We start from the raw sequence: 13,617 nt of genomic DNA, 5'->3' as shown, positions 1-13,617 counted from the left end.
CTTTGAAAAAGCCAGCGAGGAAAGTAAAGCCAAGCCATTTAGACCAGTTACTTTCCCCTCACCCACTGTGACTGTAGGAAGCAACGGACTCTGACCAGACGACTCATGGTGGCACGAGTGTTTGAGGTCATCATTGTCACATAGTGATGGGGCAATCCATTCGACTAACAATGCAGGAAGGAAATATTGCATAAGAAAGGGACCAGTGATGGAAAAATGCTGTATTTCACTGTGCGCCTCGGTGCTGTACCCGGGACCTGTGACATCCATCCCGCCTTCACTCACCTTTGGCCTGGAGTCTCTTCTAGATGATGGGCCTCTGGTGGGTGCATTACCAGCAACTACCACCAGTCTAAGTGGCGCTGATGGCAATGGAAGGCTGCCGGACTCTAAATGTCTCGCAGCTCTTGGTGGGGGGCAGGGCCAGAGGAGTTAGGATTTCCATCTCTGGGGTCCTTAATCCCGGGGTGGGCCCATCATGGCCTGATAGGTACTTAACTGGGGAAGGTAAGCCTTTCCCTCTGGAGGCATCATGGGGCTCCTGCCGGTTCTCCAGCAGCAGTGAGACTCCTGTTGCAAAGATTAAATTCTGCCACGTGCAACAGTGAGTGATTTCCAGAATCTAATCCAGTCATTATATTCATATAAAACACAATGTACTCTTCAATTTGGTTGCAGTCTTATAAATGTATCACATCCCTCTATAAGTAACACCTACTTGACATTTGCCGGTATCGAGCTCACAGACATCACTATGGTTGTTGCACTGGCATGACACACAGGTGACATCGAGGGACTGTAGGCCATCCGCTATCTTCACTCTATAAAATCCAGGTGCACATTCCTTTAAAAAAACAAAGTCAACAGTGATGGGGTTGAGTAGAGGATTTGTCACTGATGCAGGTAACTAACCTGAGCTGCTCAGTGGGAAAATGAGGAGAGACACTGCCGCTCGTCCAATTTCACTTCCCACTGATTTCACTGACAAATGTCTTAAAATGGAAAGAGGGAACCAGATCCAACTGCTTCTTGCAGGTACATCTGGTGAAAATTATTCTCCACAAATATGTTCAGGGCGAATCTATCCCCATATTGAATTTGTATTGAGTCGCCATGGCTCATTGTACTTTTTGGCAATTTATTTCTTATTTTTTAGCTCCACTTTGAATTAGCCAAGATCTTTACATCCTTCCGTCCTTTCTTCCGCCTACGATCAATAGCTTATTGAAGTCCTAACTTGACCTCCAAACCCTACAAAAGGCAAAATACTGCCGTCGCTGAAACTTTGAACCATAAGCGTAAATGCTCAGCAGGCCAGTCAGCATCACTGGCAAGAGGAACACATTAAACAATCTAAGAGATTTACCGCACAGAAAGAGGCTCTTGGGCCCATCGTGTCGGTGCCGGCCATCAAGCACCTATCTATTCTAATCCCATTTTCTAGCACTTGATCCGTAGCCTTGTATGCTGTGGTGTTTCAGGTGCTTATCTAAATCCTCCCTAAATGTTGTGAGGGTTCCTGTCTTTACCACGCTTTCAGGCAGCGAGTTCCAGACTCCCACCAGCATCTAGGTGAAATGTTTATCCTCAAATCCCCTCTAAATCTCCTGCGCCTTCTCTTAAATTTTTGTTCGTTGGTTTTTGACTCTTCGACGAAAGGGAAAGGTACAAACCTAGCCACCCTATCTATCCATGTCCCTCAAACATTTCTGTTCACTCTGTTTCTCTCTGTGTTGGTCGCCCTGCTAAGTATTTCCAGAATGTTCTGTTTACAACCAAAACCATACCCTCTTGATTCACATCACTCAGTCTCTTTGGCATCTGCATTATGTGACTTGACTGGAGCTTCCAGACATAATTCTCGGATTAAAAAAGCTCAATATTTATTGTAAGCTACAAAAAAGTTATTATAAATATCCCAACTTCCTCGCAATTAAAAAATTTAGAAGAAAGATCATCTTAAAAAAATTATGAGAATATCTTAATATAGCTCCCATCACGTCAAACAATTTATCTGGCAGGCACACAGCCACTTCAATATTAGAAAATGAGGTGAAACTTTTTTTTAAAAATCGTGTCAGAAATATATAATAGTTATTTCAGTCGCAAGTTGCCATTTGCTTTCTTCAACAGCTTTACGTTTCTTTCTCTATTTGCCAGTGGTTTATCAGTTAGTTAGGAAGGCCAAAAACAATCATGAGAGCTGGGGTTCATAATTGTTGTGTTCACTACCCAATTATTAAGCGGCCCAAGCACCACGTCGACCAACACTGCAAAATAACTGGTGGGACACAAATTTGCATTTTCAGACAGCCGCACACATGTTTCAGCCAACTGGCTGCTCGCCCGTTTATGGCCAGTTGAAGCTGACCTCGGGTATTGGTGGGGTGGCTGAGATGTCTTTGTGCGCACCACAACGCCACATTTTCTGCTGCCAGCCACACTTCTCAAGGCTGGAAATGGGTGGGCGCAGGTTTAAAATCATCCCTCCTCCAGGAACAGACCCTGAAGCATATGTCAAATTCATTTGCTCCACATGGAAAATCTAGCAGGCCAAGGACCCTTGGGCCTTGACCACGACCAATTAGAGCGTCACTGCTCCCCCCCTCAGCTGCATTGCCCTGCCTTTGCTCCACATCCTCTGATAAGGGTACCCTTACTTACAAAGGTTCATCAATTCCCAGTCTCGGAAACTCTTAAGTTCCCCAGCATCCAACGGCTTTCAAGAAGAGTGCTCCAAGTTAGTTTTATCCATACGTTTGGACGCACAAGACATTGGAGCAGAAGCAGGCCATTCGGCCCATCAAGTCTGCTCCGCCATTTAATGAGATCATGACTGATCTGATATAATAATCCTCAACTCGTTTCCCGCCTGATCCCCATAACCCTTATTGCTTAAAAATCTGTATATCTCAGCCCTGATCAAACATCAAATTCCAATCCACCCTATTTTTCAATGGTTCTTAGCTGTGGCCAGTTCATGCACGGGTTGCAATGACGCTACTTTTGGCTGCAGCACGATCATAACTAGGTAAAGGTGGTTGCAGGTTACTGAGCAGAGCTTTTTTAAAAAATTAATTTAGAGTACCCAATTATTTTTTCCAATTAAGGGGCAATTTAGAGTGGCCAATCTACCTACCTATCATCTTTGGGTTGTGGGGGTGAAACCCACGCAGACACGGGGAGAATGTGCAAACTCCACACGGAGAGTGACCCAGGGCCGGGATTCGAACCCGGGTCCTCAGCGCCGTAGGCAGCAATGCTAACCACTGCGCCACCGTGCTGCCCCTACTGAGCAGAGCTGTGTGTATTTGTGATGTGCGCAGATTTGGCTTTACATAGCCAGAGATTGGCAATATAATTCAGTCCATCGGTACCTGGCATGAGAGGCCTGCGTATCCAGGAGGACAGTCACACATCTCAATATGACGTGCACGATCCCTCGTTGCATGAGTTTCATCTTCTTTAATTGCAATCTCCATTGAGATATTAGAAATCCTGGAAAATTGAGGACAGAAATTTAGCATGTACTTACTTTTTAAATTCACGATGTGAACCAGTGGGTAACATTTGTTGTTTTCAGAAACGATAATCGTAATGGATACTGAGCACACACAAAAACATCAAAAGCATTTCAGACTTTTCACAGTGTTCGGAAAACAAAGGTAGTTTTAAGGGATTTATATTTGTATTGGTAAACATAAAAAATAAGGTAGAGTTTTAAGTGTGTTTTATTTAATGTTTCTGTGCCTGGAAGGGTATACATAATTATGATCATGCTGGACAAAGGCGTTTGTATGTTGATGGGGGTTGTGTTTCTATTGTGCTTAGAGAGAGCTATGGTGTGAAGAATAAATAGGCCAGCAGAGGTATGCGGGTGGTGCTCAGCAACTGGAGGCCCTTGTAAGGTTAAAAATAAAAGTTTTAGCTGGATATATTGCAGCTGGGGAGACAGGATACTGCGGAGTGAATATCTCTCAACTCTGCCGAGAGAAGCTGGACGGGACAAGGACGTTACAAAGATGTAGGCTTCCTAAGGAACAAGATACAGTCCAGATAACATGGGAATTGGGACAGAAAGAATATTTAAGGTGACTGGTGTTGAGTGAACAGAGACCAAGATATTGTTCAGAAGAATTCAAAGAAGGGGAAACAAAGAGTTTTGAGTTAAAGAGGCAATTGCAGGAACTAGATTTAAAGTGGGGCAGCAGGCTTTAAAGGTAAATAATTTTTTTTCTCAATAAATTTTGAGTACCCAATTATTTTTTTCCAATTAAGGAGCAATTTAGCGTGGCCAATCCACCTAACCTGCACATCTTTGGGTTGTGGGGGTGAAACCCATGCAGACAGGAGGAGAATGTGCAAACTCCACATGACCCAGGGCCGGGATTCGAACCCGGGTCCTCAGTACCGTGGGCAGCAGTGCTAACCACTGTGCCACGTGCTGCACCTTTCAAAGGTAAATACAATGTTTGATGCAATTTTAATAGAGTCTATGAACAGTCTGTACAGCAATCAAGCCAAATAAATCCTAAAGAGGTTAGTGTAAAATCCTGGACTGGATTCGCTGTTAAAATGGAGTGTAAGCTTTGTTTAAGAATCATTTGTAAAACCTTGACTGGATTTTAGAATGGAAACCACGAAGAGAAAGCCCAATTATGAGAGAAGATTTTAACGCATGTTTTTGGGAGTGGAGTTTGGAAACTCTCACTTGACAATCATCTGGGGAGATTCTGAGGTGAAATCCACCTACAGTAATTTGGGTTTGGAGCAGAGTGTGTGTATTTAGCCAAAGTTAATCTGTGTGCTTAAAAGGGGCTTTGCGTTAATAGGAATATTGTAACCTAAAATGTACTTTGTAATCTGTGTCTTAAAATCTGTGAAGCTAAGAGGGAGTAAAGGAGTGCTGTATGAACATCCAATTTTTCATGTTTAATAAATGTTTTTTTCTTGGTGTTAAAACTAATTAGCGGGGGCAGCACGGTGGCCTAGTGGTTAGCACAACCGCCTCACGGCGCTGAGGTCCCAGGTTCAATCCCGGCTCTGGGTCACTGTCCGTGTGGAGTTTGCACATTCTCCCCGTGTCTGCGTGGGTTTCGCCCCCACAACCCAAAAATGTGCAGAGTAGGTGGATTGACCACACTAAATTGCCCCTTAATTAGAAAAAAATAATTGGGTAATCTAAATTTATAAAAAAGAAAAAAAAACTAATTAGCGGTCCTGTAACTCTGTCCCTCCATGTTGTTTTTTAAAAGTTACGATCTTTTGAGCCAGGCTCCATTCTGGGATCTTTCTGTCCAATTGTAACATCAACTGGGGTGACATGGTGGTGCAGTGGTTGGCACTGCTGCCTCACAAAGCCAGGGACCCGGGTTCGGGGGAGTGGGGGCACAGAGCTGCAGTCGTAGCCCATCCTATGGAGGGGTTTCCACCTCTGCAATGATGTTCCAGCTCACAGTATCATTTCTACACTTTATGAGTCTTCAGAGAGCACCGCCATGCAAGGCATTCTCATGGATCCCCAGCTACAGTGGCAGTGCCCAGTTCTCCTGGTGCTGTTGCTCTCCCCCCCCCCCCCCCAACCCCCACCCCCACCATCCCATCCCAGAACCTAGGCCACTTCCATTGGACCTCCCTGCAGTGGAGACCAATCACCATCCTTATATGAAAGGGGCTTCCAGAGGTGGTCTTGTAATTGACCGCCTCCTGGAAATTATCTTCCAGGGTCCTGGAGGGTCCAGCTTCCTGACCTGGAATTTGGCCTGGTCAAAGGATTGGGGCCCTGGCACCAAAGTTCAACCTGATGAATCGTGAGCCATGCCCACAATGGCATTTTGCCTTCATCACACATGTGACGGTACCCATCTTTTCTCTTCACTTTGCAGCAAAAAACCCACACCTTGATAAAACCTTGATAAAAACCGCCACCACAACATGAGAAATACGATGGAGAGGGAGGCCATTCGGCTTATCGAGCCTGTGTTGGCTCCCTGAAGTGCAATCGAATGAGTCCCATTCTCCTGTTCTACTCCCGCCGGCCCTGTAACTTTATTCATACTTCTAATTCAGAGTTACCTAATTTATATTCTTTACCTGCTCTGCTGGAGCCCAGTGCCATAGGAAGCTTTAATCAGGATGTATTCAATGTTGCTGAGCACTGACATGAAATCAGTACGTGTGACAGGTTTGTCAGAGACTGAATTGAAATACTTCCACTCATGCTGTCAAAATAAAAGGGTATTAGAGACTTCAAACACCATTAACAGGAAGAGATCAAATAATGTTCAGCCCTCATCCCACAGATAGCTGAAGAACTTTCTATTCAAAGTGAAGCAGCTTCTCCTTTTGAAGGGTATGATGATTAGACCATCAATCCTTCGACAAAGCTCAGCAGCGGAGGCCTGGTGGGGGTTTGCAACTGCATCCAAATTCGGGAGCACTTATTAAAACGTTGTTTGTGGCACCTTCTATTTTTGAAAGTGCACTCCCCCTCCTCCCCCACCCTCTTAAAAGCTGATTATTATTTGAGCACGCTCACAAAGCTGGAAAAGGGTCAGGAGTGTGATGGAATACTCGTCACTTACCTGGATGAGCACAGCTCCAACAACACTCAAGAAGCTGGACACCATCCAGGACAAAGCAGCCCACTTGATTGCTCCCCCTTCCACAAACAATAATTCCTTCCACCACCGATGAACAGTGTCACCCGCAGATTTCGCTGGCGGGAAGGAACTGGAAAATCCCAACCGTGGCAACATCACTACCTGGAAGTTCTCCTCCAAACACTCACCATCTTGACTTGGAAATATATCGCTTCTCCTTCACTGTCGCTGGGTGAAAACCCTGGAACTCCTTCCCTAACAGCACTGTGGGTGTACCTACACCACAGAGCCCGCAGGGGTTCAAGGAGGCAGCTCACCACCACCTTCTCAAGGTTAATTAGGGATGGGCAACAAGTGCTGGCATAGCCAGCATGTCCCACGTGCCTTGAATGAACAAAAAACAAAATGTGTGCCCAGAGAAGCACTGGACAGGCTTGGATTAAGTCAAAGCAGATTTTCCTCATTTGGGGAGGCTGCATTAAAAATCGTTGCCCCGCAAATTGTGTAAGCGTTTAATGAAGTATTTACCCTATGTTCAGGGGATGAAGCGACAAAAGGTTGACCAGGTGACATTGTGAAGAAAGAAAAGTTTCACAGCAACATCAGTGTAACAGTACAATAGTTCCAAAACTCATGCTTTCGTGATCAGTGTTTTACAAACTGGGTCCATTGATTTTATTACACCCATTCTTCGTGGCCTGTATTTAATAGTGTTGAAATAAGTGTTCACAGATCAACACTTCAACATTTACGAGACTCTTCACCCAGCAATTAATTTTTGTACTCTGCATTATTTTTGACATGAAATAGGCAGAAATCCATATTACAGCCATTAATTGTTCCACATCTGAAACCTTTGATATGGCTCAAATGTTCCCTGGAAGTCGAAAGAAAATGCAACATTAAATCAAACGATAAACCACAGGAAAGAAGCGGGTAAGAGCCTAACAGTTGCATGGTCATTAATCCATAGATCTAAATGGCTTTTTTTTCTTTCAGAGAGACCTTAATTCACGTCACAGCCATAGAATGCAGCCCTGTAATGTTCAGGAATTCTCTACAGTACTGACTTAAATGGGCACCATGTATTTTCACGCTGGATTCAAACTGCAGTTTATCAGTAGCTGGAACCAAGTAAAAAAAACATTTTTTGGAAAGTGCCAACGTAATTCTGTTCAAAGATAAAAGGAAAGGAGCAAATTAAGAAAAGCTGTTTCTCCGTAGATCCCTAATTCTGCACAAGCAACTTTCTTTTAAAATATAGATTTTTTTAAAACACAGGGAATGAATTACATCAAATCCTAAAAGATGTTTCATGACTACAAAACCCAAGGGCAGCACGGTGGCGCAGTGGGTAGCACTGCAGTCTCACGGCGCTGAGGTCCCAGGTTCGATCCCAGCACTGGGTCACTGTCCGTCGTAGCCATCTCAGATGGCCACCTGCAAAGGACCATGGGATGTATGGCCAACCCAGGACTCAGACAGACTCAGAGCTTGTGTGTGTATTTGCAACCCAGATAGTTAGACCCGATCGAAACCCCCGCTCATTTGCATTCTAATGGCCCATTTCCCCAGAACAAAAGAACTGTACTCGGGTAACCCCATACAGTTACAGACTAATCGGTGCCACTCCCTTTATTCAGGGGTCCCAAACAGCCAAGGTCAATGACCGCTAAGGACACGGCCAGCCATCAAGGCACCCGCCCCTTTATTGGCCAAAATCAAAGGCAGTGATCGAAGCCTGTCGAATTATTGGGTCCAAGTTAAGGACCGCCCCAAAGAGCGTGACATCCCAGAGGGATAAGAGACACAGCCATGTGCTCGGTCTCTCTTGGATCTGGCCTATGCCAACCCAAATGCAGCATAACGACCAGACAGACTAGTTCAAGACCAACGATCGCTACCAGACAGATGAGCCCAGAGGAAACAGAGCCACTTCTTCCACCCAGCCACGCAAGATCCGGACAAAGGCCTTGTCCATCTGCATAGAGCCGGTTGCCCTGAAGTTAAGTATAGGTTATTGTAGTTGTTAGGTGTAGATAATTTGTAATGTTTAGTGTTGCATGTCAAAGTAATCCTTGTGCGTAAATAAACCATCTTTGAACTTGAACTGACTATCTGGTTGTTTGGTCCTTTGACCGATATCCAGTAAAGCCTTGTGGTGATATCATTTGATACCTGGCGACTCTAAAGTGCATCATTATTAATTGGCAACATTATTGGTGACTCTGGTGGAGATTGGCAACATTATTGGCGACGCTCGTGGGATAGTATTCCATTAAATTGGCAACACTGTGTGGAGTTTGCACTTTCTCCCCACATGTTTGTGTGGGTTTCAGCCCCACAACACAAAGAAGTGCTAGATAGGTGGACTGGACATGCTAAATAGCCCCTTGATTGGAAAAAAATGAATTGGGTATAAAGCCCAGCAGGTAAAATGGGGTAAGGCAGGAAGCACAAGTCGATCAACAAGTTATCAACCACACATAAATACTCCCAAAAGGATTCAATAGTAAGCTGCTCTCAAGGCCAGATGTAGGCCAGTAGATTAAAAACATTGGTCGGGGATTTTGGGATGGCGGGTTCCATCTGAAGAGTTGGAGGAGCGCGTATCCCAGCTGAGACTGCCTATCCCGCAGCCATTTAATGTTCCAACAAGTGTTAATTGGCTGGAAGCGGGAATTCCAGCCATCACTCTGGAGCACGTCCCACTTCAAGAGAGCTGTCGGTCAACCAGACTGGCCAGCTGCTTTCCAGTCCCTGCAGAAGTAACTCAAGGAAGGGGAATTACAACGGTACGAAGATGGAATTGGCCAAAGTGAATTGTTCATTCAGAGTAAGACAATCGATGAGCAGTGGCAGCCATTAAAGGAGATGATTCATAACTGCCAGCAAAAATACATCCCAATTTTCGCTTTAGGCTGTTTGCTGCAGGGTGGGTTTGGTTTGGTTTTAGTTTTGGAGAAGCTGCAATCACAGCAGGTTTTGTGTGAATCTCTGCAGGCTGGGGAATGTTCATTTGGTGATTTCAAAGTGGTAACTGTTCTCAGTAGAGAAGTTAAACCTGATGTCTTTCTGTAAAATGGGTTATTTTTGTGTCTTATGGATGTTGCAAGGAAAGATTAAGAGTTACTTGTAGCGTACTGTATTCTTTGGGGAGTTATTGATGTTGATAGTTGTTAAGATGTGGGTTGATATAAAGTGTTAACTGGTTTCATAAATAAACATTGCTTTAATTTTTAAAAATACATCCCAATGAGGGGGAATGACTTTAAGGGGAGGAAGAACCTACCATGTTTTTACCAAGGAAGTTAAGGAGAGTACTAAGTTGAAGCAGAAACATATGAGATGGCAACGGTTAGTGGTAGGCCAGAAGAGTGGGACAAATTCAGAATGCAGCAAAGGTGGAGAAAAAAATAATTGGGAAGGAGAAAATAAACTGTGAGGGTAAGTTAGTCAGAAACATAAAGACAAACAATAAGAGCTTTTGGAAGGACATTCAAAGGAAGAGAAGTGAAAGGAAGCATTCGTTCTTTACAGAATGAAACTGGGAAAGTAACTATGGGAAACAAGGAAATGGCAGAGGAGTTAAATAGATATTTTGCATCAGTCTTTACTGTTGAGGATACGACAAACACCCCAGAAATACGGGGGAGGTATTAAATACAGTCACCATCACCAAATAATTTTTGAGGCAAACTAAAGAGATTAAATGCTGACAGGTTCCTTGGACCTGATGGTTTGCAACCCATCTTAAATGAGGTGACCACAGAGATCATGGATGCATTGGTCGTTATTTTCCAAAAATCCTTGGATTCTGGAACGACGCCAAAGGATTGGAAAACTGCCAATGTGGTATCCCTATTCAAAAAGGGAAAGAGGCAAACTGCAGGGAACTGCAGGCCAGCTAGTCTAACTTCGGTTATTGGAAAACTATTAGAATCAGTCATTAAGGTGAGAACAGCAGTGCATTTGGAAAGTCTTAATCTTATCAAGCAGTGTCAGTATGGTTTCATGAAGGGGAAACCGTCTGACAAATTTACTAGAGTTCTCTGAGGGGGTATCAGCGAGAGTAGATAGAGGAGAACCAGTCGCTGTTGTACATTTGGATTTTCAAAAGGCATTTGCACAAGATACCACACGAAAGGCTAATATGCAAAATAGGAGCTCATGGTGCAGGAGGAAGTATTCTAGCATGGATGGAGGACTGGCTACTAACAGGATGCAGTGAGTAACCATAAGGACGTCTTTCTCAGGTTGGAATGCAGTAACCAGGGGGAGTGCCATAGGGATCAGTGCGAGGACCGCAGCTCTTCACAATATATATATTAATGATTTGGAGGAAGGAACAGGGAGTACTGTAGCCAAATTTGCAGATCATACAAAGGTGGGAGGGAAGGCAGGTCGGAAGTAGGATGTAAATAGTTTACAGAGACATTGACAGATTAAGTGAGTGGGCAGAAAATTGGCAAATGGAATTCAATGTGTGCAAATGTGAGATTGTTCATTTTGGAAGAAAGAATGGGAAGGATTATTATTTAAATAGACAGAGACTGCAGAAAACTGTAGCACAAAGGGTCGGTTCTTGTTCATGAAACCCAGAAATGAAATGAATGAATGAAAATCGCTTATTGTCACAAGTAGGCTTCAATGAAGTTACTGTGAAAAGGCCCTAGTCGCCACATTCCGGCGCCTGTTCGGGAAGGCTGTTACGGGAATTGAACTGTGCTGCTGGCCTGCCCTGGTCTGCTTTCAAAGCCAGCGATTTAGCCCTGTGCTAAACAGCCCCTGTAAAGCTAGCATACAGGTGCAAATAGTAAAAGGGCAGGCAAATGAAATGCTGGCTTTCATTTCAATGGATTTGAAGTATAAAAGTAAAGAGGTGTTGCTGCAACTGTACAAGTTACTGGTGAGGCCACATTTAGAATACTGACTTTGATTCTTTGGTCCTTCACTCCAGCGGGATTCTCCAATCATTCAGTCTGGCGGGATGCTCCGGTCCCGCTGCAGTGAATGGAGATTTAGCTGAGCTGCAAATTATCCGTCCTTACTGGCAACATTAGCGATGCAGACTCACAACGGAGAATCCCGCCCATTGTTTACAGTTTTGGTCCCCATATTTAAGAAAAGATATATTGGGCACGAGTTATCGGCCGCGTCCCGCCAGAATCGGAATGGGTCGCGGCTGGTAGATCCTGGGAGAGGACTCTCCCGGATTCCGACGGTCGGTACACCTCAAGTGATCAGGTTAGATCTCGCGAGACATCGCAATCTGGATCCCTCCCACAATGGTCCAAACTCGCAGAGTTAAGTGAGCTTAAAAGCCCACTTAATGTTGTATACGCCGGATCGGACGGCCATCCAGCATCTACCGGCCTCGCCTAGGAGACCTCAGCTAGGCACCATTTAGCACTGGTCCCCACAAATGGCGTAATCAATTGGGGAGGGGGTCTCCCAGGACAGGGTGGCACCCTGGCACTCCTGATGCCAGAATTGCACCTTGGCACTGCCAGCCTGGCTCCCTGGCAGAGCCACTCATGTGCTACCCTGGCACTGCCAGGGCGCCAGTACCAAGGTGCCAGGTTGGGAGTGCCCTGCCCGTGTGAAGGGCCTGGAGCACCCCCTTAGAAATGAATTGGGAACAGAGTCCGAGGTGTGGTGCACTCCGGAGATCGGGGCGGCATTTAAAAATGACACCCAATCTCCTCCTGCAATGACAAGCTCCGCTCGCTGGAGCGCCTCAGTGCAGGAAATTACACTCAGCGTGCCCTCGGGTGGAGTAGGGGGAAGGGGGGCTTCCCTGCTGGTGCCGAAATAGCAACAAAGTGCCGTTAATTAGCGGGGTTGGACCTGCTGCTTACAACTCCGCTTTTAAATCAGGCGCATCAGAATTGGGGGCAAAACAGAGGAGGTTTGCCAGGATGGCCGAGGTGTGGGGAGACTGCCATATGAAGAAAGATCAAACAGTTTGGGGCTGTACTACCTGGAGTTCAGAAGAACAAGAGATGATATGATTGAAATATATAAGATTCTTAGGGGGCTAGAAAAGGTGAACATTGGGAGAATGTTTCCATTCATGGGAGAGTGTAGGACCAGAGGACATAGTCGCACAAAAAGGGGGAGGTAATTTAAGACAGATAAAAGGCAGAATTTCTTCTCTCAAAGAGTGGTGAATCTTTGGGATTCTGTACCCAAGGAAGCTGTGAAGGCTGAGGCCATGCCAATTTTCAATTCTGAGATTGATAGGTTTTTAATCAGTGAAGGAATTAAAGGCTATAGATGCAAGACAAGAAACTGGACTTAATGATCAGCCACAGTCGTATTAAATGGTGGAGAAGTCTCGAAGGGCGGAATGGCCTACTCCTGTTCCTGTTTCTTATGGTCTTCAGGACCAGAAAGTGTTTGAGGCCTTGGGGCAGGATGGGGAGGTGAGCCCCAGGGAATTGGGCGGGCAGGGGTGTGGTGGTATGCAGCACTGTAAATACACAAGGGGTTAATGCCAATACACTAAGACCAAGTAAACACTAGAGGGAGCACCAGAGACAGCATGACACACAGACATTCAACCAATAGGTCAGTAAGATAGGACATGGCCGATAGGTAGTCCAGACACCCAGAGGTGACACTACCACAAGGGAGCAACCCATATAAAAGGACAGGGCACACATGCTCTTTTTCTTTTCCACAGGCGACATTCAGAGAGAAGGACAGGGGCAGATCAGGAAGCATCACACCCACCTCATGGATTAGAGCAGACTGGTTAGTTAGATTGAGTTACTATAGAAAGGTCAGCAGGAGAGTCAAACTCAAGTAGGAGAATCGTTAACTTCAATAAATGTGTTAAACCTATCTCCAAGTCTGAACCTTTCTTTGTCAGAGCATACATCAAGGAAGCAGCTTATGCTACATGAAGAAGCATAACACAACAGGGGGGAGAGGGAGTGCGGGGTGGTATTGGTGCCGAGGCCACGGGGGGGTGTGGGGGGGGGGGGGGGGGGAAGGACCTGCAGGGGAC

General features: G+C 45.3%; 1 protein-coding gene across 1 annotated transcript in view; it reads right to left on the bottom strand.

The window, feature by feature from the left end:
- Nucleotides 1–13,617, bottom strand: part of lama1 (laminin, alpha 1) — a 422,130-nt gene that overhangs the window by 156,362 nt on the left and 252,151 nt on the right. Inside the window, exons 27-29 of the mRNA XM_038808722.1 lie at nt 6,094–6,221; nt 3,378–3,498; nt 719–844 (exon numbers count right to left, since the gene is read on the bottom strand). Of these exons, the coding sequence (XP_038664650.1) occupies nt 719–844; nt 3,378–3,498; nt 6,094–6,221 (375 nt within the window). The remainder of the gene's footprint in view (nt 1–718; nt 845–3,377; nt 3,499–6,093; nt 6,222–13,617) is intronic.

The sequence above is a fragment of the Scyliorhinus canicula genome, chromosome 10 (assembly GCF_902713615.1).
Source record: "Scyliorhinus canicula chromosome 10, sScyCan1.1, whole genome shotgun sequence".
Classification (NCBI taxonomy): domain Eukaryota; kingdom Metazoa; phylum Chordata; class Chondrichthyes; order Carcharhiniformes; family Scyliorhinidae; genus Scyliorhinus; species Scyliorhinus canicula.
The sequence above is the reverse complement of the archived record's forward strand: the minus strand, read 5'-3'. Positions and strand labels throughout refer to the sequence as shown.